Source organism: Rattus norvegicus, chromosome 1 (assembly GCF_036323735.1).
Source record: "Rattus norvegicus strain BN/NHsdMcwi chromosome 1, GRCr8, whole genome shotgun sequence".
Taxonomy (NCBI): Eukaryota; Metazoa; Chordata; class Mammalia; order Rodentia; family Muridae; genus Rattus; species Rattus norvegicus.
Window position 1 is genome coordinate 55,525,405 of NC_086019.1, and position 27,366 is coordinate 55,552,770.

The 27,366-nt window shown below is 48.7% G+C and overlaps 1 protein-coding gene and 1 long non-coding RNA gene across 15 annotated transcripts in view; one reads left to right on the forward strand and one right to left on the reverse strand.

The window, feature by feature from the left end:
- Positions 1-27,366, forward strand: part of LOC134482726 (uncharacterized) — a 62,481-nt gene that overhangs the window by 10,807 nt on the left and 24,308 nt on the right. For 2 of the 11 annotated variants that reach the window (XR_010059218.1, XR_010059217.1), the window contains exons 1-7: positions 3,190-3,334; positions 11,666-11,796; positions 13,277-13,633; positions 13,819-13,874; positions 16,505-16,633; positions 19,309-19,510; positions 26,561-26,702. This is a non-coding gene — a long non-coding RNA (uncharacterized LOC134482726). Of the gene's footprint in view, positions 1-2,986; positions 3,335-11,665; positions 11,797-13,276; positions 13,634-13,818; positions 13,875-16,315; positions 16,634-19,308; positions 26,703-27,366 lie in introns of those variants that run through there. The other 9 variants (XR_010059230.1, XR_010059228.1, XR_010059221.1 and 6 more) reach the window with 8 other exon arrangements.
- Positions 2,833-27,366, reverse strand: part of Unc93a (unc-93 homolog A) — a 33,110-nt gene continuing 8,576 nt past the window's right edge. The window contains exons 1-10 of one of the 4 annotated variants that reach the window (XM_039099878.2): positions 24,273-24,385; positions 19,349-19,402; positions 18,987-19,131; positions 17,009-17,190; positions 16,477-16,706; positions 13,721-13,846; positions 11,499-11,710; positions 10,058-10,193; positions 9,384-9,515; positions 2,833-3,199 (exon numbers count right to left, since the gene is read on the reverse strand). In XM_039099878.2, coding sequence (XP_038955806.1) covers positions 2,940-3,199; positions 9,384-9,515; positions 10,058-10,193; positions 11,499-11,710; positions 13,721-13,846; positions 16,477-16,706; positions 17,009-17,190; positions 18,987-19,073 — 1,365 coding nt within the window. In that variant the 5' untranslated portion in view covers positions 19,074-19,131; positions 19,349-19,402; positions 24,273-24,385 and the 3' untranslated portion in view covers positions 2,833-2,939. Of the gene's footprint in view, positions 3,200-9,383; positions 9,516-10,057; positions 10,194-11,498; positions 11,711-13,720; positions 13,898-16,476; positions 16,707-17,008; positions 17,191-18,986; positions 19,132-19,348; positions 19,403-24,262; positions 24,386-27,366 lie in introns of those variants that run through there. The other 3 variants (NM_001427477.1, XM_039099869.2, XM_039099884.2) reach the window with 3 other exon arrangements.

Below are 27,366 nucleotides of genomic sequence, written 5' to 3' on the forward strand. Positions count from 1 at the left end.
CCAGAGAAGTGTTGGCTTGTTCCACGGCACTGGCCCAGCGTCACCTCAGCCTCTGCTAACAATACTGCTGTGCCCACCATCATGGCCCAAGTCTGTCTCTAACATGCTCTTCTGAACTTATATCACCAACTCCTGTCCAAGAGACAGAATGTACCAGGCACACCAGAGCCCTAAGGACCCTGTCCCCATTATCTCCCCAAAGAGAAGAGCTCTTTGGACACTTAGACCTGTTTCATCGTGTTAATTGTGTGTGTCCTTGATTAACTAAGATTATCATGTTTCCTGTAAGTCCTTCAGCAGTCCCGAAGTCACAAAGTCAACACACAGAGGGTCTGTTCTCTACAACCACCACCTGACCCAATGCACAGGCTCTGTGCCTAGAAGAGGCTTCCCAGGGAACTGTCAACAGGGGCATTGTCACCAGGTTAGAAAGACTGTTCTGCAGAGAGGAATGTCAAGCTCCAGGACATCTCATTGTGTTCATGTCTCATCCTAGCATGACAGACAGCACATGCCTGTGTGTGATCTGTCATGCTTGTGATGGGACCATGAACATGTCATCTCTCCCATGAATCGCAGTCTCATTATTGATTATGTCTGTGCAAAAGAGTACAAGTCAGAATTAAAATGCCCAGTGCCAGGATGTTGGTGTTTACCAACTAGTCAGACATTCTTCAGGTAAGGAGGTGACAGTCCTTTGCTAGGGTCACCCTTCTGGAGTTTTCTTGGCTACACATCCCTTCTCTACACAATCACATCCTGCAGACTCTAGAGAGTGTACCCCAAACCTGAACACGGCTACTTTCACCCCTCAGGGTAGGTGTTGCACTCATTAACGTCTTCCTAACCTTTCTTCTCCTGCCCTAGTGCTGACCCAGACTCTTGTCTCCCTGTCTCATTTCGACAGTAGCGACTGTCTACTGACTCATTTCACTGTTTTTATAAAAGACAGATTTCTCCACTGTGGAACTGTATTGTCTTGCCACTGCCTTGACGGCTGTAGCTAAGGCAGTGCTAATGAAACACCTGTCAAGTGAAGAGATGAAATGAAGCCCTCACAATTTGTTCATGCGGTATGGTCTGTGTGACATGTGAGCCTGTTTTCCATCCCCAGCATGAAGGATGGACTAGGAGAAAACAGGCTTACATCTCAGAGGAGCCAGTGTCTATGAAGCCGGGCCATGGAGCAGAGTCAGTGTGTGGCAGGGTGAGAATGACGGAGAGGGGGAAGGAAACCGGGGTGTTGGGGGGGGAACATGAGAGGTCCCAGGGAGGAAGGCCTTCCAAAGCAGGACCAGCAGGCATTTGGTTCCCAGCAGCCGAGTGGGAGTGAGGTCCACGTCTTTATGGCCCCTGTCAATGCCCCCAGACTTGCTTCTCCAAAGGATGCCATGCCATCCTTAAAATGTCATTCAGGGACTCAGGATACAGGGATTTTCCTGCATGAAACACCTTAGGCCACAGGTATACTTCTTCATAATACAGGCAAATCTTTCCAGCTCCCATGTCATGTTTTAAATTTTCCCACCTCTGCCACTGATGACCTCTCAGGGCACTGGTTGGAGAGGAGGAAAACCCACTGGAAGAAGATAGGATGGTTCTCCAGGGAATACGGTATTCCGTGTGGGATACACAAGAGTATCCGCCATCTCTGACAAAGGACTTAGAGAGAAAAAGTGTGTGTGGAAAAAATTGGTAGCTGTGCCACTGATAGAGCTAGTCAAGATGAAAAACAAAAAGATGGCGCCGGGGTGGTGACTGTAGAGTGGGCATGTGACATGTAACACACATGTCATGTCTGACTCCACCGTGACCACAGTGCGAGCACCTGGCAGGTATGACGTGTGGGTTGTTTGACTTTTACCAGTGAGAGTTTTCTACCATCCCATCCGAAAACCTTTCGATGGCCTCTGACGTGTGCACTCTTCAACATGGCAAGCATGCATGTGCATGCGTGTACATATATGTATTGTGTGTACGTGTTGTGTGTATGTGTTGTATGTTTGTGATCCATGTGGGTTTTTAGAAAACATATTTCTGCAGAAAAGTATGTTCATAAAGCAATGACACTCTTTATTTAGAAAGCCCCCAGGAAATTTCAAGAGGCACAAAACTGCCCAGTGACTTTGTTCAGGTGACTTCTTGTACCCATTTGTAAAGTGTGTGGCGTTAGGTGTTCACCCATTTGTAAAATCATGGTGTTTATAAAATGATGGTTCTTCTGATTATTAAGCAGAACAAAAAACCAAGGTAAACAGATTCTGGAAAATTTTGATGTTGCATTTATATCTACAATTAAATTAGTAGATACTTCTCTCCCTCCTTCTCTCTTCTCTCTCTCTCTCTCTCTCTCTCTCTCTCTCTCTCTGTGTGTGTGTGTGTGTGTGTGTGTGTGTGTGTGTGTGTGTGTTTAGGAGGTAGACATTTTATGTCCTTGGTTACTACCAACCTTAGTTCTGGAAACCAAGATGTTCACTGAGCCTGGAGCTCATGGGTCTGGCTCTCTTGACTAGCCAATGGCTCCATGGACCCCTCTGAGTCCGCAGTGTGGGAATTACATGTGCACATTACCATCCCTGACTTTTTTAAGCATGGATGTTGAGGGTTCAAACTGGAGTCTCATGCTTGGTCTAGAAAGTGCTTTACCCCAGTACCTGGCTGTGGTTTCCTTTTTGAAGTGTTGTGGGCTGATTGTGTAGCCTCGTGCTTGCTAAGCTTGCATACCAGCTCTGGGCTATATTGCCCGTCCTTTGTATATACTTTTGATCTCCGTGAGTAGAAAAATAGACTGGAAATTTGTTAAATTGAGGAAAATACATAAAAAACTATAGATTATCTTTAGAACATCCACATATTGCCAAAACAGTTGCGAAGAATCGAGTCTATCTCCTGAACACTGCTACATGGACCCCAGGATGGGTACTCAGCCATCACTTAATTCACATTTTTGTTCCTTCCTCTTCTGCCTGGTTTTTCTCTTCTGCAGCAAGAACCTTGGAAGCTGCCTTGTATTCCCGGTACTCAACAGTCCCATAACTGACCATGGCCACACTCAAGACACCCAAGAGAATGTAGAGTTTGGTGCTCACACACAGAAATGAGCTGTATCCAAAGGCAATGACAAACCCTACGGCTTCCCCAAGGCGGTAGTTGGCAAAAGCAGGCTCTTTGTTCTCTTCAAACAGGACACCGAAAAGAACTGTGGAGGAGAGACCAGAGTGAAATGCTGTGCAAGACCTCAAACAGGGCTGGAGAGACGGCTCCGTGGGTTAAGTGCCCATGGGCAAGCATGACAGCCTGCGTTCAGACTTCCAGCATCCACAGAAAATGCGAGGTGCCGGCCTGCAATCCCAGTGCTGGGACTGAAGGGAGGATTTCCAGGGCTTGGTAAACAGCTGACCCCGCTGAATCAAGGAGAGAATCTGTCTCAAAAAGTTAGATGGAGAATGACTAAGACAAAGTTGACTTCTGACGTCCACACACATGGACACACATGTGCATACATGTACATATGCATACAGATACCATACAGATATCACGAAAACACATACACATACATGCACACCACCCATAGACACACGGACATACACAAAAACCTCAAACACGGTCTGTTAGTATCCTGAACATGGGCTTTGCCACTGCCGGTTCTCTTGAAAATATCTGGACATTTTTCTTGCTAAAGAATAATAAAAGCACAGAATCATGCTCACAAGTCAGGTGATATCTGGCAGTAAGCAGCACAGGAGGAGAAACAAGGAAGTCCAGAGCACTAGCTGCTGCAGGGAGCTGGCGAGTCCTCTCTCTAAGGATGATGGAAAGAGAGCAGAGTTGAGTGCGTGTTCCTGTGGAGTTTGACCCTGGGAAAGGACCGTAGACTCAAACCAATTATAACCGAAAGATTTACCAATCAGCTGCGAGCAGAATGAACAATCTCTGAGCCGAGCTTGAGATTTCCGTGAGAAGGGGGTCGAGGGAAGGATTTTTAAAGGGGAAAACCACAAGAAGACCATCGGTATCTACTCAAGCAAGCAAAATCTGGTCTGTTTTGTCAAGTGGTTGAGGCATCGCTGTGCAAGACAGGGTGCAGCTCCTCCCCAGTCCCCAGGACTAAAGAGAAATGTAGGTCATGGGACCTATATTCCAGGAGGCAATGCCCACCCTGCAGGGCTCAGAAGTGGAGTCAAGGGCCCTGGAAAGTTTCCAAAATTTTAGTACTAGTTCTGTAACTTCTATTTTTTAATGTTCCCAGAAGTTTTGATTTTTTTATTTTAAATTGACACATCTGTGTGCCTGAGTGTGTGAATGTGTGCATGTGTGTGTGCATGAGTGCTCATGTGTGTGTGTGTGCATGTGTGCATGCGTATGTGTGCATGAGTGAGTGCATGAGTGCTCATGTGTGTGTGTGCATGTGTGCATGCGTATGTGTGCATGAGTGTGTGCATGTGTGCATGCGTGTGTGTGTGCGTGTGTGTGCGTGTTTGTGAGTGTGTGTGCATGAGTGTGTGCATGTGTGTATGTGAGTTTATGTATGAGTCTGTGTGGGTACACACACGTGCACATGCATGTGCCTTCATTCCTGAGTGGAAGAGTCTGGCAGAGGGAATCTCACTCCGGGGTGAGAGAATCTGTGCTTTTCTTGGTCCCCAGACTGTGGTATTTTTGTTGGTCACAGCAAACTTAGAACTCATACAGCCTGAAAACTGCTTCTAAACAAAACCAGTGGCCTTTGCTTCCTGTGCTGGGAAGGGGCACTTTTGATAGGTGTGGATGAAAGCTAGGACCCCAGTGCCCAGCACGGCTGAGGGGCAGGTGCATCTGAGAAGGACTCAATGAGACAGCAACAGACCTGGTGATCTTCCAGGGTCTGTCCAGTCCTCAGACTGCTGATCCAGCTCCTACTCATACAACCCTTCTCCTCAGACCACCCTCAGGCCCCACATTGCCTCTAGAAACCCTGCTTGACTTTAGGACGACCCAGGTTGAAGGGCTCTAGGATAGAGGATAGTGAATGCCAGGAGGGAGGGTCCTGGGATGGATGACACAGGATGAGGTGCCCAGAGTGAAGGAGCTTGGGTAGAAAGGTCAAATATGCAGGGTCTGAGCTGGAGGATGCCAGGCTGGGAAAGTAAGAAGTCCAGGACTGAGAACTGTGGAGACTCAGGGTGATCTATCTTGAAACTGGACCAACAGAAATAGCCCTGTCTCTTTCTCTCTGCCAACACAGACAGTTCCATCAGAAGAAGCCAGGTCACCAAACAGTCAAAGAGGCTAAGGATTTGGATGCATAGCTAGAACTGCTACCTTCTCTTCAGGGATGCCTGTGAATCAAACCAGCCCTGATGGGGAGGTGTCCAAATGAGCTAAAACTGAACAAGAGAGGGGAAGTGCTGTCAGTTTGTCACATTACTAGCAACCAGACAGACAAGGGAAGGGAAGTCACATGAGAAGATAATGACCACATCATCAGTGTCTAGATGGATGGGTGAGGGGCACGGCAAGCAGGTGACCATCCCCATATTAGCTACACAGACATAGACGTCAAGTGCAAGGTAGTATCCAACACAGGATCCTGCAGCAGGAAATAAAGACTTGTGGTAAGCTGGGGGGAACTCCACAATATCTGCCCTTTGTGAACCACAACAAACCCAGTTCCAGACAGCAGCCAGTGTTCCCTGGTTATAAAGATGCTCAGCGCGGGGGCATTGGACGCAGGCTCTGCACAGACTCGGCACTGCCTCTGAAGCTTGTCTATAAATGTAAGACTATTGGGAACTACCCCGTTTGTTTACAGAGAGATTTGTTTTGCTCTTAGCCTCAGTCTGACCTGTCTGCCTCATCTATTCGGGGCACTCAAGGTTGAAGTGATTTGGACACTGATTCTAGTCCACAGATGAGGTGATATTGAGTGAACGGGCATCTCATCTGCTAGAAAAGCGGGTTAAATAAATGGATCACCCAGAAGGATTCAGACTTCATGCACTTGTGAACTTGAAAACAGCCCCTTCGAGTAGCTAACAGGGCAAAGTATTTTTAGATGAGACATGGTATGTCTTAAATGCACTGCTGTGGCATTGAGGGTTGCTATAGCAACTGCATCCATCCTCCCTCAGCTGTCAGACTGAATGAGTAGATAGGCAGAGATTCACTGCTGGGAGGCTGAAGAAATTCCTGGAGCCCTCCGGGTACCCAACCCCAGCATGAGGAGCGAGTGTCAGAGTCCTGTGACAGATGGCTAAACTGAGAGGGGATGAAAAATGGTGACCCATTTCTATTCAGCTCTGAATTAGAAGAAAGCATATTACCACATCTGTCCTTCGTGTGCTTATGTGCACGCATGTGCAGTCGGAGGCTGGGGAGCACCTTGAACATCCTGTTCTAGCAGTCTGAACCTTCAACCCTTGAGACAGGCTATCTCACTAGAACTTGAGCTAGACTACCTGGCCGGCAAGCCTTGGCAATTCTGCAGCCTCCACTCCTCTTCCCCGGTGCTGGGATTATAGGCTCTGTCCCGGGGACCTAGATTCAGGTCACATACTGTTCATGTAGCAAGTGGACACAGCACTGTTCTTGATATGTGGCCAAAGCTACACACAACTTCCCGTGTTGTAAAGGAACAGGCAATCATCTGATGCCTTTGTGTGAATGCATTGCACTCTGGGGACCTGAGCGGAGCCAGCAGCAGGGACTCAGCTCTCAACACTCCTCACTGGGGTGGCTGCAGGCACAGGCTTTCAAGGAAACTGCATCCCGAGAAACTGGTTTATCTTTTAAGAAAAATTACACTCTCAGCTGCAGAAAAAGATTGAAATGATGTCAATTTACATTATCATCCCTTATTCAACAGAGCCATTGTTCAAGTTACTGGATTTGAGTGTTCAGCACACACACACACACACACACACACACACACACACACACGCACACACACACACAGTCGAGTAATTTGCAAAGTTTAACAGCGATGCTCTCTGTGAGTTTTTCATGCCCATAAAGTAATTTTCCATATGTGTCAAAGAGAAAGAAAAAAGTGTTTTTGCTGCAATAATGTTAAATCTCTGCAGTGCTGGGGTGGGAGATGAAGCAGGCTGTCTGTCCCTGTGCCTTCCCTGCTTCCACAAATACTGCTTCTGCAAATTCAGTGAGCTCAGCTCACCAGCATGAAGAAAATGGGACTGCATGTGTTTTTCCGTGAACTCTGTTAGACCTGTGTGGGGTTCAATGCATTTCTCTCTGGTGCTGACAAGATAAGGTGTCTAAAACTCCTACGGGATCTGCCAGGTCACTACCTTATAGTTCTGGACTTATGAGAAAAGCTAAAGTGAATTTCTGATTACCCAAACCCTCAACACACGCACACACACACACAAACACACATACACAACACACACACATACAACACACACACCACATACACACAAACACACATACACAACACACACACAACACACACACCAACACACATACACAACACACACACACAACACATACACCACATACAAACACACATACACAACACACACATGCAACACACACACCACATACACACAAACACACATACACAACACACCCACACCACACACACACACCACATACACACAAACACACACAACACACACACATACAACACACATAACACACACAAACACACAAACACACACAACACACACACATACAACACACATAACACACACAAACACACACACACACACACACACACACACACACACACACACACACACACACTGAACCCATGTATTCCTATGAGCAGGAACCCAGCCAAGCCCATGAAAAGTCTAGCTGTTTGTTCCTAGATATTGACTTTGGTCAAACACAACCAAAACCAACAAGATGCAGGGCACCATCCACACACAACCTGTCATTAGGTTCAGTCTCCATGAAAGCCAACAGTGCTATGGACCCAGCTGGGCCTCTATATCCAGCCATTTTAGGTTTCCCTGGGGCATTTTTTTTAGCTCTTGTAAACAGGCAGCACATGGGGATTACAGCAAGGATGAGCTCTGGAGGATGTGGCCACCATCTTCACTAACATGTTGTGGTCACACACAGATACACAAACAGTGGCCGGGTCTCCCATTCCTGGAAACCCTGGCCTGGAGCAGTCATGGGTTTCAAGTGTTTAAGCCTGAAAGTGTCCTGAGTGCAGATGGAATGGAGTGAGAAAGGGGTCATTTATGAACCACGCCCACCTCAGGGCTCCCATGGGGTCATCAAGGCCTTCCAGACACAGAGCCCTTCCCTACCTGATCCTTAGGCACACTCCAGGACCTTGGGTGTTTGTGGATTACCCAGCCTCACACACACACACACACACACACACACACACACACACACACACACACACACCACACAAACAAACACACATCCTTGGGGATGAGAGTTCCCGGCTCATTATGTTATTTATAACTAGCACTCAAACGTACACCCTGTCCCCTGTCCTGAGGTATCATCCACACAGCATCCTGCATCCTTCTCTGCCTTGAAGCCCTCGGATGGCTCCTGCAGTAGAAGCAAGAGCCTCCAACAAATCCAGAGAAAATACCCTGGCATTTCCCCAAGCTTTGACATGCCCCCCCCCACTGACTCTCTTAGAGCCTCCCAGGTGCTCCCCCTGGACCTGGTGCCCCCACTCCACAGCCCATCAGGACAGCAACATTCCAAAGATATGCATCCTCCTGTGTCTATGTATGCCCCTCACTTGCTGGTCCTCCTGACCTCTTGATCGTGCATTTTAACCGGGCAAGGTCTCTCTCAGGTGGTGTCTACCTTGGCTTCTTCACAGTCATTTCAACTGCAAACCACCAGTCAGTTCTTCAAGGACAAGGGGTCACATTCCCTGCCTGTGGCTCTGTTTGGGGTTGGGAGTGGTCATCAGACCATCTTACTTGTCTATCAAGAGCATAAAACTCTGCCTACAGGTGTCTTTCTCCTCTGCATCCTTTTCTCTATCTTCTACGGCCTCACAAGTCCACAGAACATGGCGTCATGCACTCTAGTGTCCTGTGGCCCCTATCTGGATGCTCTGTGGACCCTCCTTGCCATCCCTCCCTCTGGTTCCATCTAGGCACACCTGTGAGCACTCCGGGAACCACCTTGTGATGCCTGGAGCCCCTGTTCTCACCTGACCCTCCTTCTCAGTCATGCAAGCTCAGAGATAAGAACTCTGTTCAGATCTAGAGCATGGTCCTTGAGACCTTTTGTCTCTCTCACTCCCTGTGCTCCGGTCCTTCCTTCTACTGGGGGCTTCTACTAGTCATACAAAGAGAGCTCGGATTGCACCCTGGCGGCCGCCTCCAAGCCTTGCTACCCTCAAGACAGCTGACTGAGGGAGTTGGAGGCATTGTTAGCCTATGCTGGGCACTTACCATTGTTCTGTGTCTGCCAGACAGCGTCAGCCATTCCCCACAGGCCAGAGAGGACAAAGAAGACAGGCAGCTGGGCTGGGTTCGGATGCCACAGCAGGAAGACCACAATGCAAGAGAAGTGAATGGCTGCCCCTGGTCAGAGGAAACAAGTCAGAACAGTGGGAGGCTGCCCCTTCTGTCTGAGATGGACCTCGGAGACCCCGTGTGGGGATCAAGCATCTGCAATCGAGTGCTGTCAGGCTTTCTAACATTTTAACGCAATGTTCAGAAGCAGGATGATGAGAGAAAACACTGGTGTATGAATGTATGACTGACTCTTAGGGAGGCCTCCAGGCTGTGAGGACCCCAGACCCTGCTGTGTGGATGGGAGACCAGTAGTTTGTGTCCATACAGTGTGAGCTAGGCTTCTAACCAGTATGGAAACAATGAGAGAAGGCCAGGAGAAATTGGAACAGTGATATATGTGGGCTTGTTGCTTGGGATATGACTTCTAAGGCCAATCCCTGTGTGCCGGCCAGTACCTCCTTTTGTTGGAGAAAGGCAGGTGGTATGTGTGGGTGCACAAGGAGAGCAGCAGGGAGGTAGGAAAGAACTCCCACAAGCCCTCCCTGCCCCATGTTTGTGTATGCTTCCTTACATGGCACCGTGAGCATATGCTGACTGCGTCTACTTACCCAGCACATAAAGTGTGATCCTGCCCGTGTACTTGGAGATCTTCCCGTACAGCAGGGAGCACAGCGCAGTCATAGCCGAGAAGCAGATCATCACGTAGCCCACAAAGCGGATGCCCAGGGCACAGGTCACATAAGACTAGGGGGAAGCATAGAATTCAATTAGTTGTGCTTATAGGCCCCACTATGGTTCCATTTCTGATGATGCGATGTGACAGCTGACACGGGGATGTGGCCCAGGACCTGTATATATGCTGTCACCTGGGAGAGGGTCTAGTTGGACCAGAACAGACAGGCATCAGGGAAAACCCCTTCCTACATATTCTTTGCCACGGGTGTGGTACACATGCTATTTTTACAGAGTTAACATTGACAGGCCTCATCACTTCCTCAGGCCTAAGGACAGGTGAAGGAGATGGAGCACCCCTAGATAGTGGGGAGGGGGGGAATCACTGGGCAGCCTCAACACTTGGTCTCCATTACTGGATGAATCAAAGACACAGCTCTTTGGTCGCTAACCTTCTTTAATAAAGACAGAAGACTGATCCCCTTCCCCAGTTAACCCAGGACACTTCAATATTGCACAAGGCACACCTATTCAGAGATAGTTGCAGTTTATGAAAATCCAGGCTAGGTTGGGTGGGTACTAACTGTCCTGCTGTTCTGGAACACTAACCCTACCTAAGGGTGGGGACAAGGTAGAAATGTTCCTACTGTGAGGGGGAAGAAAAGCATAGGGGTAGGACCAGGGGACACAGCAGTGATCCTAGCCTTGCCCTGCCTCCTGCATCTTCCCTAAGTGTCCCGGAAAGAAGTCTCAGCCAGGGGCTCCCTGGGACAGGTGACTCCCTCCCTCCTGCAGCATCAGGGTTCCTCAGAACAACAGAGCCTGGAGACAGGCCCTTATAAAAGACAGTAATTGCAATTGTGTCTGCCACTTGGAACGGCCCACTGTACTGCCCCCAGGTAAGGGGACTTCTGAGAGCATAGAAAAGCCAGGTGGTACATGAGGTACAGTGCAGCAGGCCGCCTGGGTTTCCAGACTGGATGCATAGTATGAGTTTCTAGACTGGATACATAGTATGAAAGCCACGTGGGGAGGAATTCCACCACTACTCATAGTTTTAGCTTCTTCCCCTATGATTAACAGCAGTGAGAATACAGGGTGAACCCCAGGCTAGCAGAACGGACATGGGTGTCATACACAGCTAGTAACAGCTACCTTCTCCCAGCTTTGTTCTTTCTAGGGAAGACAGCTCAGGAAGTCCTCCTTTCAGATAAGAAGTCAGGGACAGATGTCTCGAATCATAGATTCAGCTACTGTAGGACTGGGAAAACCGTGATTTTGAATCTGCTCAAGGACCCTGGGCCATTGGTGCTGGGACACCCTCAGGTCCCTTTAGGTAAAGCCCAGGTTCATGGCACGAGCCCTGGGTTTCTCTACCTTGGTATACTCTCCAGAGAGGAACCCTTGTTGGAACCCACTATACACCGGCAGGAACATCAGGAGGCACAAACGCTTGTCTCTAAACAGCATGAAGGTTGACAGTAAAGTGGACCAGAGAGGTCTAGACCTTGTCTCTCCTTCATTCTCTAGTTTGTCTTTCACAGGCTCAAGAAACACGGCTACCAACAGGATGGCCAGGACACCGCTGCCTAGAAAGACACACAGACGCACGTCAGTGATATCTGGATCAACCTTGTTCCACCCCTCCCCATCTCCACAGACAGCTAGCCATCGGGTAAGTGGTGACAAGCTGCTCTTGATCACTCGAGTGGCAGGTCTACAGTTGACTTGTGGTTTGATCTCACTTGAAGTCTACCATAGTGGGTCAGCATTGCCATCACCCACGGAGGGAGAGCATGCTTTTAAAGAAAAGTCCCTCAAGACAGATGATGAGAGGAAAATGGAGTTTTGTGTATCAGAAGAGGCATACAGAAATCTACCATTCATCAAACACCCTGAAGGTCCCGGCAGATGTGTGCTGTCGGCGGGCAGACCTTGGAGAGGGATGTGCTTTGAGGGACAGTTATCAGAGGGCATCAGGGGTCCTGGGACCTTTCACTGCATTTGCACTTGGAACCATGCAAATAGGTTATCTGGGGGGAGGGGGGAAGAAACAAAACAAGAACCTGAAAGTATTCATTTCACCCTGAGCAGTCTGTACATCTATAACCAAAATGCACAGAGTCAATAAATCTGTCTTCACTCTCTGCCCACCTTACTTCTCCAGTCAGCTCCACCCCCCTGCAGCGGAAGTAGATATTCATGTGGGTGTTTTGATTCATACCGACGCCCCTCTGGCCCCTAGTGATGAAAGTGCTTTCTGTGATATCTTTTGAACACTGATATTCTCCTTTCTGACAAGGGCAGTTCCCCGGGGATGGAGGTGTCCAAACTCTGGGTGTGAGATTCACCCAGGGTGTGTACTTCCTCCCTTTCGCTCCCAGTACCAGCTTACTCCTGGCACTCTTTAAAAATGATAGGATTTTATCTTGTCTGTCTTACTAATGTCTTTTCCCATCTTGGCCACAGGCCCTTCTGTGGGTACTGACATAGGTTGACTATGTCACTGTGTTTCAGCCTTACTGTATGGTGGGTTTCACGAAGCCACCTCTCCCGCCTAATGTTTGCAGAGATGGTCTGCCCAGTCTCAGCGCCTGTCACAGAAACGCCCTCATTAACACACTTACACCCAGGAAAGTCCAGATCCCTTCAAGGCTTTCTGTAACTCAGCCTCTTTAAATAACATCTCCTCTAGTGTCACTTACTGCAATACTGATTAGGTGCCGAGTAGGCTGGACAGCTCCTGCCATGGGCATTCCTCAGTTACCCTTTAAAGGAACAGGAGCCTGGGCATGGGAAACACCCTGTTCTTATCATCCAGCTGTCGGCTGTGGGTAAAACTTAGAGAATGTGGCCATCCATGGCCCCCCACACACCACAAAGACAATAGTGAGTGACACATGAGACCATGTGATCCCAAAACCCGAATTACCCACCGCCCCAACTGTGCAGCTGCCAATCCATACGCCCCCGTTCTCTGTGACTAAGAATGGTGGACAGCAGACAAGGGACACAGGCTTAGCCCAGTAGTTTCCATAGGTGTCTGGCCTCTCCATTACAGAAAGGGGGCTGGGGTAGATCCTGAGATAGCATGAACCAGGGTCCCTAGCTGTGCCATTGCCACAGCAATGTGAAAAAGATATCTGTATGTATAGATTGCAGGCGATCCAAGAAGAAAGAAGCACAGAAGCCACCTGGGCATGCGTCTCCCACCTCCTGCTCCCTCTTCCACCTCAGCCTCACCCTAGAGCACTGCACCTACCTCCACATTGTATGGGACTTTGTTGGCCAGCACTGGCCATCGACTCTGCTGTCTGAAATCAGCTCCTGGGATTGGCCCAGTTCTATAACTGGCAAGCGGGGCAAGGACAAACACGGCCTCCCATCATCACAAATTATACAGTGCATTCAGCACATTTGGGGAAACCACAGGGGCTGACCCAGCCAGAGCGCAATGAGAAACCATTGTCCTGGGAAACTGCCTTCGTGATGGCGGCGTCCCTTGTGACAGGGTAAGTGTGGCAGGGGTTTCTATGGAGAATGTCGGTTTATACTAGAAAGACCTTTACCACGGTAAGAGGTTGGGCATTTGTACATACTGGTGTAGATGCCCAGCAGTGTGTAGATCAGTTGCTGGGAGGGGTGATGGGTGGTGTTGGTGGCCGATGGCCCCATCAGGCAGTCTTTGGCTCCACAGGACATGAGCTGTTCATCTGGGATGGCGTCTATTGAAGTTGGAATCAAGAAGATGAGGTAAGAATTCTACAGACCTAAGGCTGAAATCAGCAGCGAAAGTATGGTTAGCCGTGGCAGGTAATGTCATGGTTTTTGTTTTGTTTTGTTTTCCAGAAAAAATGAATGCTAGTTCCTCTATGTGTTAAAAACAATGTGTGGGGGGCTAGAGAGCTGGCTCGGTAGTTACGAGCACTGGCTGCTCTTGCAGAGGACTGGTTCTCGGCACCCACAACTGTCTCTCTCTAACTTCAGTTCCAGAGGATCTCATGCCCACTCTGGAATCTGAAGGCGCTACATGCACATGGTGCACAGACATTCACGCAGGAAAAACACCGGGGCCCATATATATGTTCATATATGTTTATATGTACACATACATACATATGTACACATATATACACATGTACATATATAGATACATATAGATGCATATATCAGTGATAAATACATGCTTTAACTGCTTTTCTCTGTCTCTCTCACTGTCTCTGTCTCTCTCTCTCTGCCTCTCTCCCTCTCTGTGTCTCTCTGTTTCTCTGTTTCTGTCTCTCTCTGTCTCTCTCTCTGTCTCTCTCTCTCTCTCTCTTTCTCTCTCTCTCTCTGTCTCTCTCTCTCTCAGACCCTCACAAATTGAGACTACCATGATAGTGTTGTCATCTTGTCAAGATCTTGTCACTACCATGTAGGAGCCTTTGGGCACATCTCTGGGGTGTGAGGGACTATTGTCTAGATTTAGGGTAGTCTCTGGGCAGTGGGGATTATCTCATTACTGTGGGACACAGTGGCCTGGCTGTGTCCAAGCAAAGCCCGTGGCTTTTCCTTCAGCTGATGGGTTACAGAGCGTGGGTTTGTCCTCGGTTTGGCTGAGTGGCAGCGACCGTGCCCACAGGCCTGGTGTCTTCCCTGCCTGGGACACATAATGGTCATGAAGGGAGGAATCAGGTGGGTGACTTCTGACCTTCCTGTCATCAGAACCAGGGTGGAGGGAGGGAAATCACCCAGATCCAGAGCCTGTCACTTCCAGAAAGTTCTGTTGTAAGAATGAAAGGCTGACATCCTCCAGCCAGGGCGTGGCAGAAAGGAGATGCTGGCTCCGTTCCTGGGTGGGTGGGGTTCAGGGAAGCCCATCATAAAACATTCCCCAAGTCATGGGATGAGGAGTCAGGCAGATAATTATAAGACTGGCCTGGGGCTCAGTTTTATAGGGAAATGAGCCAGGTGCTTTCTTCTTAGCAACTCTAGGGATCCACATTACCTATGTAGGACTTTAGGAGTGACCATTTCCCCCAAGACTCCTGAAGGAACTGTACCCAGGTTTCAAACATGTCTCTGGCAGGCCTTGTCTTTCTCCCCAATTCCTTCTAACTTGCTAAAAAACCCATTAGACTACATTCCTTTTTTTTTTAATGTAATGTTTTACATGTAGAAAGCATTGTGGTTATCTCATTCGTGTGTCTTTTTTTTTTTTAAGAATTATTTAATTCATATATGTGAGTACACTGTTGATGTCTTTAGACACACCAGAAGAGGGCATCAGATCCCAATCCCATTACAGATGGTTATGAGCCACCATGTGGTTGCTGGGAATTGAACTCAGGACCTCTGGAAGAGCAGTCAGTGCTCTTAACCGCTGAGCCATCTCTCCAGTCCTAGATTACATTCCTAAAGCAGGCTTCCAAGGTTTATTTCTTTATTTGGCCACTTCTTCCTCCTAAGGCTGACTGCCAAGGTCCAGTTATCAAAGTATTGAGGTCCAGCAACCAAAACCCTCCTTTGGTTCACCTAGTTAAGATGCCCGGTTAAAATTAGATACCTCATTCTAACCTGGGGCTTCCCATTTGTGATAGTTTGTACATGCTCGGGCCAGGGAGAGGCACCATCTGGAGGTGTGGCCCTTTGGAGTGGGTGTGTCACTGTGGGTGTGGCTTTAAGACCCTGCTCCTAGCTGCCTGGAAGGGAGTATCTGCTAGCAGCCTTCAGATGAAGGTGTAGAACTCTCAGCCCCTCCTGTACCATGCCTGCCTGGATCCTGCCATGTTCCTGCCTTGATGACAATAGACTGAACCTCTGAACCTGTAGGCCAGCCCCAATTAAATGTTGTCCTTTATAAGTCTTGCCTTGGTCATGGTGTCTCTCATTTCACAGCAATGGAAACCCAACTAAGAACCCATTTTACCTTTATAAACCGCCATTTGCCTATGGGCCACACATGTCTCCTCTCTATCTTGAGTCAGTCCTTTCCCCCATCTCCCACTCTGAGACAAACACCCCTTCTCCTCTCCCTTGTTCTCTTCCCCCTTCTCCCTCTTCCTCTACCTCCTGTCTTTGTGCCTTATCCCTGCCCTCTGTCCCTCTGGGGCAAATACATCTCCTTTGTGCTGAGAGCATGGTTTGGGGGTGTCTTGGGTGACTCTGAGGTTCCCTACAACACCCTTCCCCAAAGAATTTCCCAACCTTCACAGGGTACCTGAGGAAAAGACAACCACCCAGCCTCCCGGCTGTCCCCAGAGGTGCAGGACACACTGCCTCCACAGCGAGGACAAGCATTTGATGGGATTGGGGCAGCATTTAGCTCCCAAGGAGCCCTGACTATGCCTGAGGCCACTCATCCCTCACCCTTTACCTTGCATGGACATCTTGCCGAACACCAGCGAGGATATCAGGTTGCCCCACACTCCGGAAGATTGGAATATGAGGAAAAAGATGCCAAAATACTGGTTCACCACATCTTTGCCCAGCTTTCCCACTTTTTCTGCTTGCAGATTCCCAATGACGGTGAGGTAGGTACACTGAGCCGACCACAGAGGGGCTGCACCCAGGCCCAGCAAGATGGAGGTAGGGATCAGGGTGTACCTGTAGAAAGACCCAGCAAAGATGGAGAAAGGGGTCAGCGTGCACCCACACAGGCCAGGGATCCCCTCTGCCCTACTCATAAAATCTGAGGGTACAGGGAATGGGTCATTGGTCCCTTGCTGCCTGGATGTCCCTGAGAATCATCTACATCAGATTCTCTATGCCATTAGGGCCATGAAGTCACCTGTAGTGTGGACGCGAGGCCCCAGGAGAGATCCCAAGGAAAGAAAATGGTTACCACTAGGGTCAGGAGCAAGAGAGGAAGGCGCACACACTGGAAAGAGCTGGCTAGAGGGCTGTACCAGTTGGCATGGAAGTTGCCCAGGGAGAAGACCACATAGCAGCACATGGAGCCCACGATGGTCCACTTGCAGCCACATTTCTTGATGAGGATGGGTGGGAGGAACATGGAGGACAGCAGCACAGAGCCATAGAGTGTGCTGAGTGTTGCCACCCCCAGGCCATGCGCACTGTAGAGGCTGCTCTGTGGATGAAAGACAAGCCATCAGTGGAGGGGACAGTTGAGGGAACTGGGTAGAGTGAGGACACAAGATATGGCTGAGTTCCCAGGCTCAGGGCCACCTCAAACCTTGAGCCAACAGATACCAGCCTTCTTATACAAGGGCACTGCAGGAAAGATAAACGAAGCCAGCTTCATTGTGAGGCCTTCAGGGCTTCCAGCCTCAAAGCTAAGGTGGGAGGAGTCCATGGAAAGGTAGGAGGAGTTCGTGGAAAGGTGTGAGGAGTTCATGGGAAGGTAGAGGAATCCAGGGGAAGGTGGGAGAGGAGCTTTGGGAAGACATGCTCAAAGCAGAGATGAAGCATTCACCAGCCAGAGCCCTGCACTACACAGTGAGGGGGGAGAGGAGGGGGAGGAGGGAGAGGAGGAAGAGGAAGAAGAGTGAGAGAGCTGCCCTCCCCAATACCCCACCCCTGCTCCTTGTATCATCCTACTTGTCCTCTCCCATGTCTTGTGTACACATGATTCAGCAGCACCCAACTTACACTCCAGCCAGTCCCTAAGATCCTTACAATCTGAGAGATGGAATCAAGATCGATCACCTCCTCTAAAGTGGTTACCTGGATACTTCAACTATGTCTCTAGAAGCATGGTTCAGCCTGGCCCTTTTAAAAGCTTGCCTGCTTTGCATTTCTGGTGAAACCCTGACAGAACCTGTCAATCTTGGGATTTCTCTGCCACCCACAGGACCACAGTAAACTAGGGGAGGGACATTTGTGACTTATGATTGCTTCTGACTACAGATCACTGAAAACGAAGGCAGGTGTCAACATCTAAAAGTAGGGTCAGAATTCTAGAAGTTAATGACTTTTTCCACATAAATACCTGTACTCAAGTGCCTGGACCAGCATGTTCTAGGCAAATTCATCCATGCAACATACATATAGAGATAAGCACATGTATGTTGACTATTAGACCTAATTACATAATCATCACAGTCTCCTTTCTGTCAGGCCAAGGAAAGGCTGGGATGTACTCTCCACTAGAGGGCGCCATGCAAGGCTGCGGTGACTCAAAACTCAAAGCCTCCACCAGCTTCAGCTGGTGAATGCACAGGCAAACCCACAGAGCAGGCAGCAGCATTGAGCTGGTAGCCCCAGTGCTATATGAGCCCCTGTCTTGAAAGAGAGAAAAGAAAGAAGGAAGGGTAGGGAGAGACAGAGACGGAGACAGGGAGGGAGCAAGAGAGGGACCAGAAGAGAGAGAAAGAGAGAGAGAGAGAGAGAGAGAGAGAGAGAGAGAGAGAGAGAGAGAGAGAGAGAGAATTACCACAGGAAAAGCTGTCAAATCTTCCCCAGGCCCACACGACCTAGAAGCACAAGACCCACAAGCCTCTTGGAGAGAGCTGCTTAGTTCTCACACAGACTCATAGACTTGATGAGCAGGAAGGATTCCAGAAATGTTCAAAATGCAGACGATTTTGTCGAAGTTCATGATTCGCTTAAAGCCTTCGTAAGGTCAAGCGAGTATCAGCAGACTCACATTTCTGCCCAACCACAAAGCCCAGGCCTCATAAAAAACCCCACAGTGGTTTCCTGTCTCTCTTCTAACCACTTGAAGGCAAAGTGTCCTGTCAGTCAGCTCCCAGGCCCACCTCCTTCTTGCCCCAGGGTCACTCACACGCTCCTAGGCTGTGGAGCTCTAGTGCCACTCTGGAGGAATGAGCAAGACTAAATCTTTTAAGAAGTTGTTCTAGGGTGTTGTGTGCCAACCTGAGGGGCGTGCTGGGGTGGATTGGATAAATGAGGGGTACAGCTCACCTGCAGATTCTGCAGGCCCCCGTAGGCAGTGAAAAGCAGGAGGAATCCACAAGCAACCACCAGAACATTCTTCATGCTCCTCTCCATTATTCGGATAGACCGTCAGTACCAGAGAATGTTAGCGAGTGAGTATACTTGTAGCTCCCTAAGAGAAAGCAATTGGAACATGGGAAATGGGGCCGGTACCAAACGTCATCCCTGAGCTAGGAGTAGGTTGGCCTTTAGATACTAGTAGATAGTGGGCTACCTTTTATGCTCGCCCTCTGGGAAAAGATTGTGACTCTTATCAGCTCCTCTGCACTTTTCTCCCTGTTACTTTCAGGTAGGAGTGCCACATTCCTATACATTTGATTTGACAGTACCTCATACGTCCAGGGAAGTTGCCAGCAGTGCAGAACATGGAACGTCCTTCTGTCCTGAAGAATAAAGCAGAAACCATCAACTTTCAGACTCGCCATCCAACTTCTGAAAACCCATTTAATGTGATACTATCCAGGGCCAAGGACTTAGAAGTGCAAAGACAGGTGATTTTTGCAATGTTGCAATGATGTTTCAAGTGATAGGATATGGTAATTCGTCACATGCAGAGAGCAATTTTATAGGTACCACTCCATAGGAAATAATTTGCATTTGAAATCTTAGACTTATCATAAAACAGCAAAGCCCAGGGTTTCAGCCCAGAGCTGTGCCTGTTGTTGACTCGGCAACTGCCAATCGTGTGGCCGCTGGGTTCTTAAGGCATAGCTGTCATTCTCTGTGGAACTGAATTTGGATTTCATTTAGTTAATTAACATTAAAAACTCAGGTGGGCAAGTGTCAGATAGGCCACACCCAGAGTGTCAAAGGGTGTTTTACTCACCGTGTACAAGTAAAATAAGAAATACTCCACGCTGGACACGGTGATAGGATCCTTTAATTCCAGCACTCTGGAGGCAGAGGCAGGCAAATCTCTTATGAGTTTGAGGCCAGCCTGGTTCACATAGAATTCCAGGCCAGCCAAAGCTCTATAGTGAGACCTTCTCTCCAAAAACCAGCTTCTACCCAGTTGTTAGTACAGCTAACTGTTCTTAAGACTGCTCCCAAGGTGCTGTGTCCTTGGTCATTTCTGTGAAGTGAGGACCAAGCAAGGAATCTTACAGCCTTGGTAACTGGCATGACCCCCTGTCATGCAGATAAGACTCTCAGAGCATAATTGGTTTCTATGAAAAGACAAGCCTTGTGGGATTCATTGGTTTAAATATTTACCAAACATGGTTCGTTACACTGATACACACACGAGAGCCATACCGCTCTAGCAGGATATTCTAATGGGGGCAGGAGGAGATGGTCCAGCCTCACAAGCACTGGGGAACCTGAGTTTGATCCCAGTCCATGTTAAAATACCGGGCATACTGAGTACTTAGAATGCCAGAGGTGGAAAGAGAGGGGAGAGAGAGAGAGAGAGAGAGAGAGAGAGAGAGAGAGAGAGAGAGAGAGAGAGAGAGACCGTCCCTGGGACTCGCTGGCCAGCCAATCTAGCCTAATTGGTGACCTCCAAACCAATGAGAGAGCCTGTATCAAACTGGCTAGAGGGCATGCCTGAGGTTGGGCTGCCAAAGACCAAGAGGCTAACAGCACAAGGAACCGTGGAGCTGCCCTGATTCATAGAAGTCGGCAGCGAATGCCAGTAAGACAGGGTGAGTGGGAGTAGCATTTAAAGGAGAGTAATGCTTAGCGTATTTTCATGCAGACGTTCACACACTAGCCTTGCTGTCAGCCAATGAACGTTTAACTTCATCCTTTGGTGATGCTTTAGTAGGCTCCATCATCCTGTCTATAATTACCCCAAAATGGCTTGTGTGTGATGGGAGAGCTCTTCGTGTCTTCTTCTGCTAATAGTCTCTTTCTCCATTGGCTCCTCAAACTTATTAGGACTATGTCGTGGGGTCGACAACTGGCCCTGGGAGCAGCTTCTCTAATAGCAGCTGTTCAGCCCCCCACACCCCATCTAGGGAGGAAACGTCCTTTTAACCTTAGGACTCTGGATCACATAATTCACCAGCCATCAGGGACGACTGTTCTGCCACTGACCAAAGCAGGGACTTTGAGATTGACAGTCACTTTAATCAGTAAACTCCCCACTGAGACGCCCAAGCAACGGCTGGCTCGCTCTCTTAGAGTAAATGCTCTCCTGAGCAAGCTCCTGTTCGTTTTCTTGGCGTTTACATCTGAAATCTAAAAGCAGCACCGAAAGAATGATCCTTGGCTCTATTATTTCTCTGCCAGAAAAATGAAACATGCCTACTCAGAGAATGGGGGTTGCCACTCCCTTTAGGAATTCTGGAATTCTCACGCTCTGGGAATAGTCAGACTTCGTTCCTCCCCCTCTACTCCCTTAGCAATTTGTATCCGCACAACTGCAGCTTACAAAGATGTTTCCTCTTAGTACTGTGTGCCTGCCACCTCAGAGTTTTCTGCCAACTCCACAGTGTAGCAGCAAAAGCCTGGCTAAGCGAATGGCCTCCTGAATAACCGGAGAGCTTGCCTGGACATGGCGCTCTTCCTCAGTGAGCCAGAGCCATTCCAGTAAAAGCGAAACCCTTCGGCTATTTTCTACTGCTTTCCAGAGAGCCCATCTTGCCACAGACAGTAGAAACTGCCCTCCTACTCCCACTACTGATGAATCCCGTGGAGCCCCAGGTTGGTGGAGATTGTGATCACCTGGGAATCTGGGTCTTGCTCTCAGAGGTTCGAGAACACACGTCTACTGCTGACGTAATTACAGTGGCCTGATGAGCCAGTCACTCTTGACGGCGCAGTCTGCAGAGTCCTGACCATGACATCCAGTCTGGCTAAGGTACTGCCACTCTGTACAGAAGGAGGTTCAGCCCTCCCTATAATGCTCCTGCAGCGCCCAGCTGACCAGAGCTCAGGGAGTCACTATTCATTCCATCCTCATGTTCTAAAGCATGACACCAGGCCATGTTTTAGGATGCACCTGTGCATACATGCCTACACACATATCTCCAGGGCTGTAGACACAGCTCTTCCTCTGCATTAAGCCACAGACAGATACTTCCTGGGGCCGTCCCCAGGAATGGGGGTTATTACAAAGCTGGAGCTGACTGCTGACAGGGCGGCCAGCAGCCTGTGCTCATGGGCTAAGTTGCAGGGGAGGAAACAGATACAAACAAAACAACCAAGCAAATTCAGAAGTCAATCACGCAAACTCACGTGACTATAGGCAGAGCAGGCACCAAAACCCAATTAGGGCAGAAAACACACATACAAATCCATTCCTACCAGGGCAGCAGAGTAAACCCCACCACCTAGAGCAGCCGGGAAACTACCCAGTGCCCCCAGGGAAGATTATCTGCCATCTGGAAGGCAAAGCCAGGTTCTGTAGCTTGCATAGCTTCTCAGTTTAGTGAAGCAGGCAGCTCCCTGTGATCTAATAACCCGCAGTTAGAGGCCAAGATCTGGACAGCGGAGGAACGAACAACATCATGTGTATCCACAGCACTCAAAAAAGGTACACACTAGTGGTCATTGAGCTGCTGTGTCCTGCATGCTCTTGTAATTGATTGCTCTGTCCCCACAAGCAAAGCCGAGTAGTATTTATTCTGGAAGAGCTCAAAGGACGAGTATGAACCCTGCTCCCACAACACACACACACACACACACACACACACACACACACACACGAACTGATACTGATACTCTGTCCGTTGCTAGATAAATGCCATCCCCTGTCTACTTACCTAGTTCCGTGACCTTCTTGCTTCCTGTCGCTACCTGGCACGGGGCCTTTTTAATCTTGGAATGCCAATGCGGTTTCCAGGTTAAAATTTTAACGCACTGTTCAGAACTGTTGTGTTTTTCCCAGGGTGCATTGGGAAATCATTGTTGGGCAACACTTGTTTTCGTACGAGCAAGTAGCAGAGCCTGTCTATAAGGCACCACTTGACTGGCCATGATCAGAGCTACAGAACCAGTCATGGGGAAGATTTGGGGGCAGACTTCAGGGAGACAGACAGGGAAACAACTCAGTGATGTTAAGGCCAGTTACAAAGGCTCCTACTAAAAAGTAGTGTCTGTGGCTGGTGAGATGCTCAGTGGTGAAGACCATTTGCTGCTCTTCCGGAGGTTTGGGGTTTAGTTCCCAGCACCCATATCATGGCTCACGACAGTCTGTCCCTCCAGTTCCAGGGGATCCCAAAACACACTTCTGGCCTCAAGGGTACTAGACATGTACATGACACACAGACATACATGTGGGCAATATACCCAAGCATACCAAATTAACAATGAAAAAATTAGTACCTGGTTGGAAAAGCATAGGAAAAGTTAATTTGCGTATGTACACGTGGATATATTATAAATATATGCCTTGGCAAAACACATTGCATTGCATCTTCACTGTATATATAGGAGCACATGTCTGTGTGCACATACTGTGTGCACACACCCACACACAGTGACTCTGGAGTTTGACTCATCAAGCTCTCCTTGCAACTCATAAGCAACCGAACTTATATAAGAAAATGCACATGCCTTTCTGTGTTCGATGTACCTGTGTTCTATTCTACCCTCTACATTCATCTAATTTCACAACGAAAAGTGTTCTTAAGGAAACGATACTTTCAAAGTATCTTTAAATATTCTTAGGAAGAACTTTGCAAGGTAAACTGAGACAGCCACTGAGTGTGCGCAGTCCTCTTCTGCACTGGTCTGTGGGGAATTAGCCAGGATTATGCCTTAGGTCACATGCCTGGCCTCCTTCCAACCATCATACACAAACACCAAGTCATAGGAATTGCCTCGATTTTATGGGTTGCCTGCATTCATGATCTATGTCCACCCTGATTATTGAAGGCATCTGTCCACAGCACAGCCCAGGGATTAACCCAGATGCCAGGAAGGAACATACTAGCACAGGTACAGAAACATTGAAGTGGGGAGGACCAGCCTGGGTCTCCTCTGCCCTGCTCTCCTTCCCGCAGGCCCTGGGTCATCCATTTGGGGCAAGTGAGTGGGAAACACCTTTGGGTTGGGCTATTTACCATGGTCTAGAGAGGAACACCAGGTCCCTCCTGGAGCCCAGATGAACTCTGGTAGACACCTCTGATCAGTTGGCAAGTGTCTCTTGAATTCTGAACCTTAGATGAGGAAGTGGCCTGCCACAAAACCAAGCCAGATTCTTCTTCCCAGCCTGGACCTGTTGTTTGAGGGTTGTGCTTAGGTGGCCAGCAAGACTAGGTCATTGACTGCCTCCTCTAAGGCAAGAAAACACATACCTGGCCATACCTGCCCATCCCGTTTGGTCTGTCCCTCTTCGTTGTACTGCCTAGCAGGGACCCAAGGCTGAGATGGCTGAGACAGCACAAGGAGGCTAGCACCCACTCAGCTAAGGAAAAAGTCAGGCTGATGCTGTGCATTGAGAGCAGGCAGCCAGGATTGTGACTCACAAGGGAGGGCAGGAGCTCTGCGCTCACTGCAGTGGCTGTGGGAGGGGCTGGTCTTCACATCTGGATGTCAGGGTGCGCATCACCCTACAGGTGATGTCAGAGACCCCAGATGAGACACGCACACTCCACGTGCACTCAAACAGCCGTAAACATTCAATCATTATGGTCCATTTTCTGGATCATCAAAGAACCACAAATAAGTAGGAGGTACTAGACTCCTGTCTTCCCAAGCCAGCAGCTGGCACCTGCTCACCTGGACACATTTTGGTTTGTCTTAGTGTTAGATTGTAACTCTTTTATAATCTGCTGTGTGGCTCCCAGGAGATTGGGGGCTTTGGAGGTGAGGGCTTTGTTGGAAATGCAGGGAAGATTGTTCCCCCATGAAGAATTCAGCCAATGAGGCATTTAGGGGGAGCAACGAAATGTGTTTATAAAAGACAGGTTTGTGCCCAATTGGTACACCAGGCATTTTTTGCTTCTTATCATGGCTTCCCGGAAACCAAAAATAAGTAAATCTACCTGGCTTTGAGTAGTCTGAGTCTCCAGTGCTTTTATGACCAAGTGGGGATCGTTCCTCACACTAACCCTGAATAGTCTGTGCCTGAACTGGGCAGGAGTCCAGGTGCTGTGTGAGGACATTGTGGACTCAGTCATGTGACTTCAAGTAAGCCAGATGGCACTTTTATCTTAACTCCAGTGGGATTAGCTTATAGCTGGCATTGATTAGAACATCTCTGTGGCCTAATAAGCCATTGCCCTTCCCAAAAGGAGCTTGTAAGTCAGTTTTGGGAAATAGTGATCACAGTGTGTCACCTAGGTGCAGCCTGTTCCAAACGTTTCCAATTTTCCCTGCCCTTTAGTTCTTTTGAGCTATAGGAGCTGAGCTTCTGAACTCATTTCCCCTCTCTTTTTTGAGTACCTACTGTGTGTTATTCACTGTGGCCGACTGTCTCTGGGGAGCTGAAGATGCCTATCCTCACAGCCCACTAGGAAATGTGAGGTATTGCCAATGTTAAGGGCACAGAGCAATATTCTCTGGTTCTGGCAGAAGGAACAAATGGGCTAAAAGTGCTTGTGTACCTGCCTTGAAATATTTATCTATGCCCAGTGTTCCAAACAGCCTTGAAGACTTATTCTGCAGAACAGCCCCGACCAGGAAGTGTCGAGAGTCAACAGGGCCTTGTATAAGCAAAGTGGCCTAGGGTTGACTTAGTAGAAACTAAAGACTCCATCAATGTAGAGGTAATTTGAGGGGCTGGGCACCTAGTCCCTCTGTTCCTTCAGATTTGTTAGTGAAGAACAATACCTAAGCTTGGAGGTATATGTGCATGTGTCTGTGTACGCATGTTTTTGTGTGTCTGTGTGACTGTGTGTTTGTGTCTGTGTGTGCCTGTGTATGCCTGTGTCTGTGTGTGACTATGTGTATCTGTATTTGTGTATTTGTGTGTGTGATTGTATGTGTATCTGTCTGTCTTTGTATGTGAGTTTGCATGTATGCATCTGTGTGTGTGCGCACCTGTATGTGTATGTATGTGTGTGTCTGTGTGTCTGTATGTGTATCTGTGTGTCTCTGTGTGTTTTTATGTGTATGCATTTATGTGTGTGCACCTGTATGTGTGTGTCTATATGTTTGTGTGTGTCTATCTGTGTGTCTGTGTGTATATATCTGTGTTTCTGTGTCAGCATGTGTGTATCTGTGTGTACAGGTGTGTGGGTATCTGTGTGTACATGTGTGTATGTGTCTGTATGCATATGTGTGTATATCTATGTGTCTATATATTCATTTGTGTGTGTCTATGTGTATGTGTTTGTATGCATATGTGTGTATATCTGTGTGTCTGTGTGTGTTTGTCTACATGCGCCTGCACATACATTTCTCGGTGCAGAGGAGGAAGGGTTGATTGAGCACACAGGGTTTGGTTCATCACACCAGTGGCTCCAGAAAACCTTCCAACCAACCTCGTTCTCTTATCTTTCACCCACCCCCCTTTCCATGTGCCATATTCACTGCTTTGCTGATATTTGAGAGACAAGAAGAGCCACAGCTGAGAGAAAAACCCGCTGTCCTTGAACATGTATGAACACTACGCTTCCACTCACAGCCATGCCTACTTCTGCTGCACCCAGGCTCTGAGGAAACAGTGATGGCAGTGATGGCAGTGATGGCAGTGATGGCTATGCAGTCAGGCTCGGCTCTCCCCCTTTGTGCTGAAAGAGCAACCTCATCACCAGCAACACATTTTACGCCATCCCACCCCGTGCTGCCCAGGTGAGGTTTAATATCCATGTGTTCTGCTACCCTCGGATCCCAGGTGGCCCCTGATTCTTTAGGGACAGGGTCACGCACAGGGATGGCCACTGAGATTAGAACCACTTGACCTCTGAAAGTAGCTGGACCTAGAGAAAAGCACCTCCAGGTCAGCATGTTGACTGGGCTCTCACTCACCCTCTCGGCCTGAATGCCCTCCCGTGGACTAAAGACTTTTAGAGGTCTTTAGCCAGGTCCCTGATGTCCCCAGCTCTAACGCACCCTCTGCAGACTTTGCTTCTCTCAGAGGGCCGAGGCCAAGCCACTACCATGGCTGGCTATTCCCATTCAGTCGTCTCTCTAACAGATCAGCCACCTGACAGGTTGGTTTTGCCTGTGATATCCTACACACTGGGAAATTATGGTGAGCTTTCTAAGTCCTAGTAAGACTAGGGAGAGTGTTGTTACCTGTGTGTCATGTCCAGGCCTATCTGGGAAACAGCCCTTGCCCGTGGGACTCAAAATCTGTCTACATATCCTAGACAGCCCCTGCTTTAGTCACACCATGGTTCTCCCTCAGCCATACGAGGACAAGATTGTAGTGTTTTGTGGAGCCCCAGCCCCTCTATATACCTCCCTCCAGACCCTAGAGCCCGCCTTCGAGGTCCTTGCAAAGGGTGGAGCA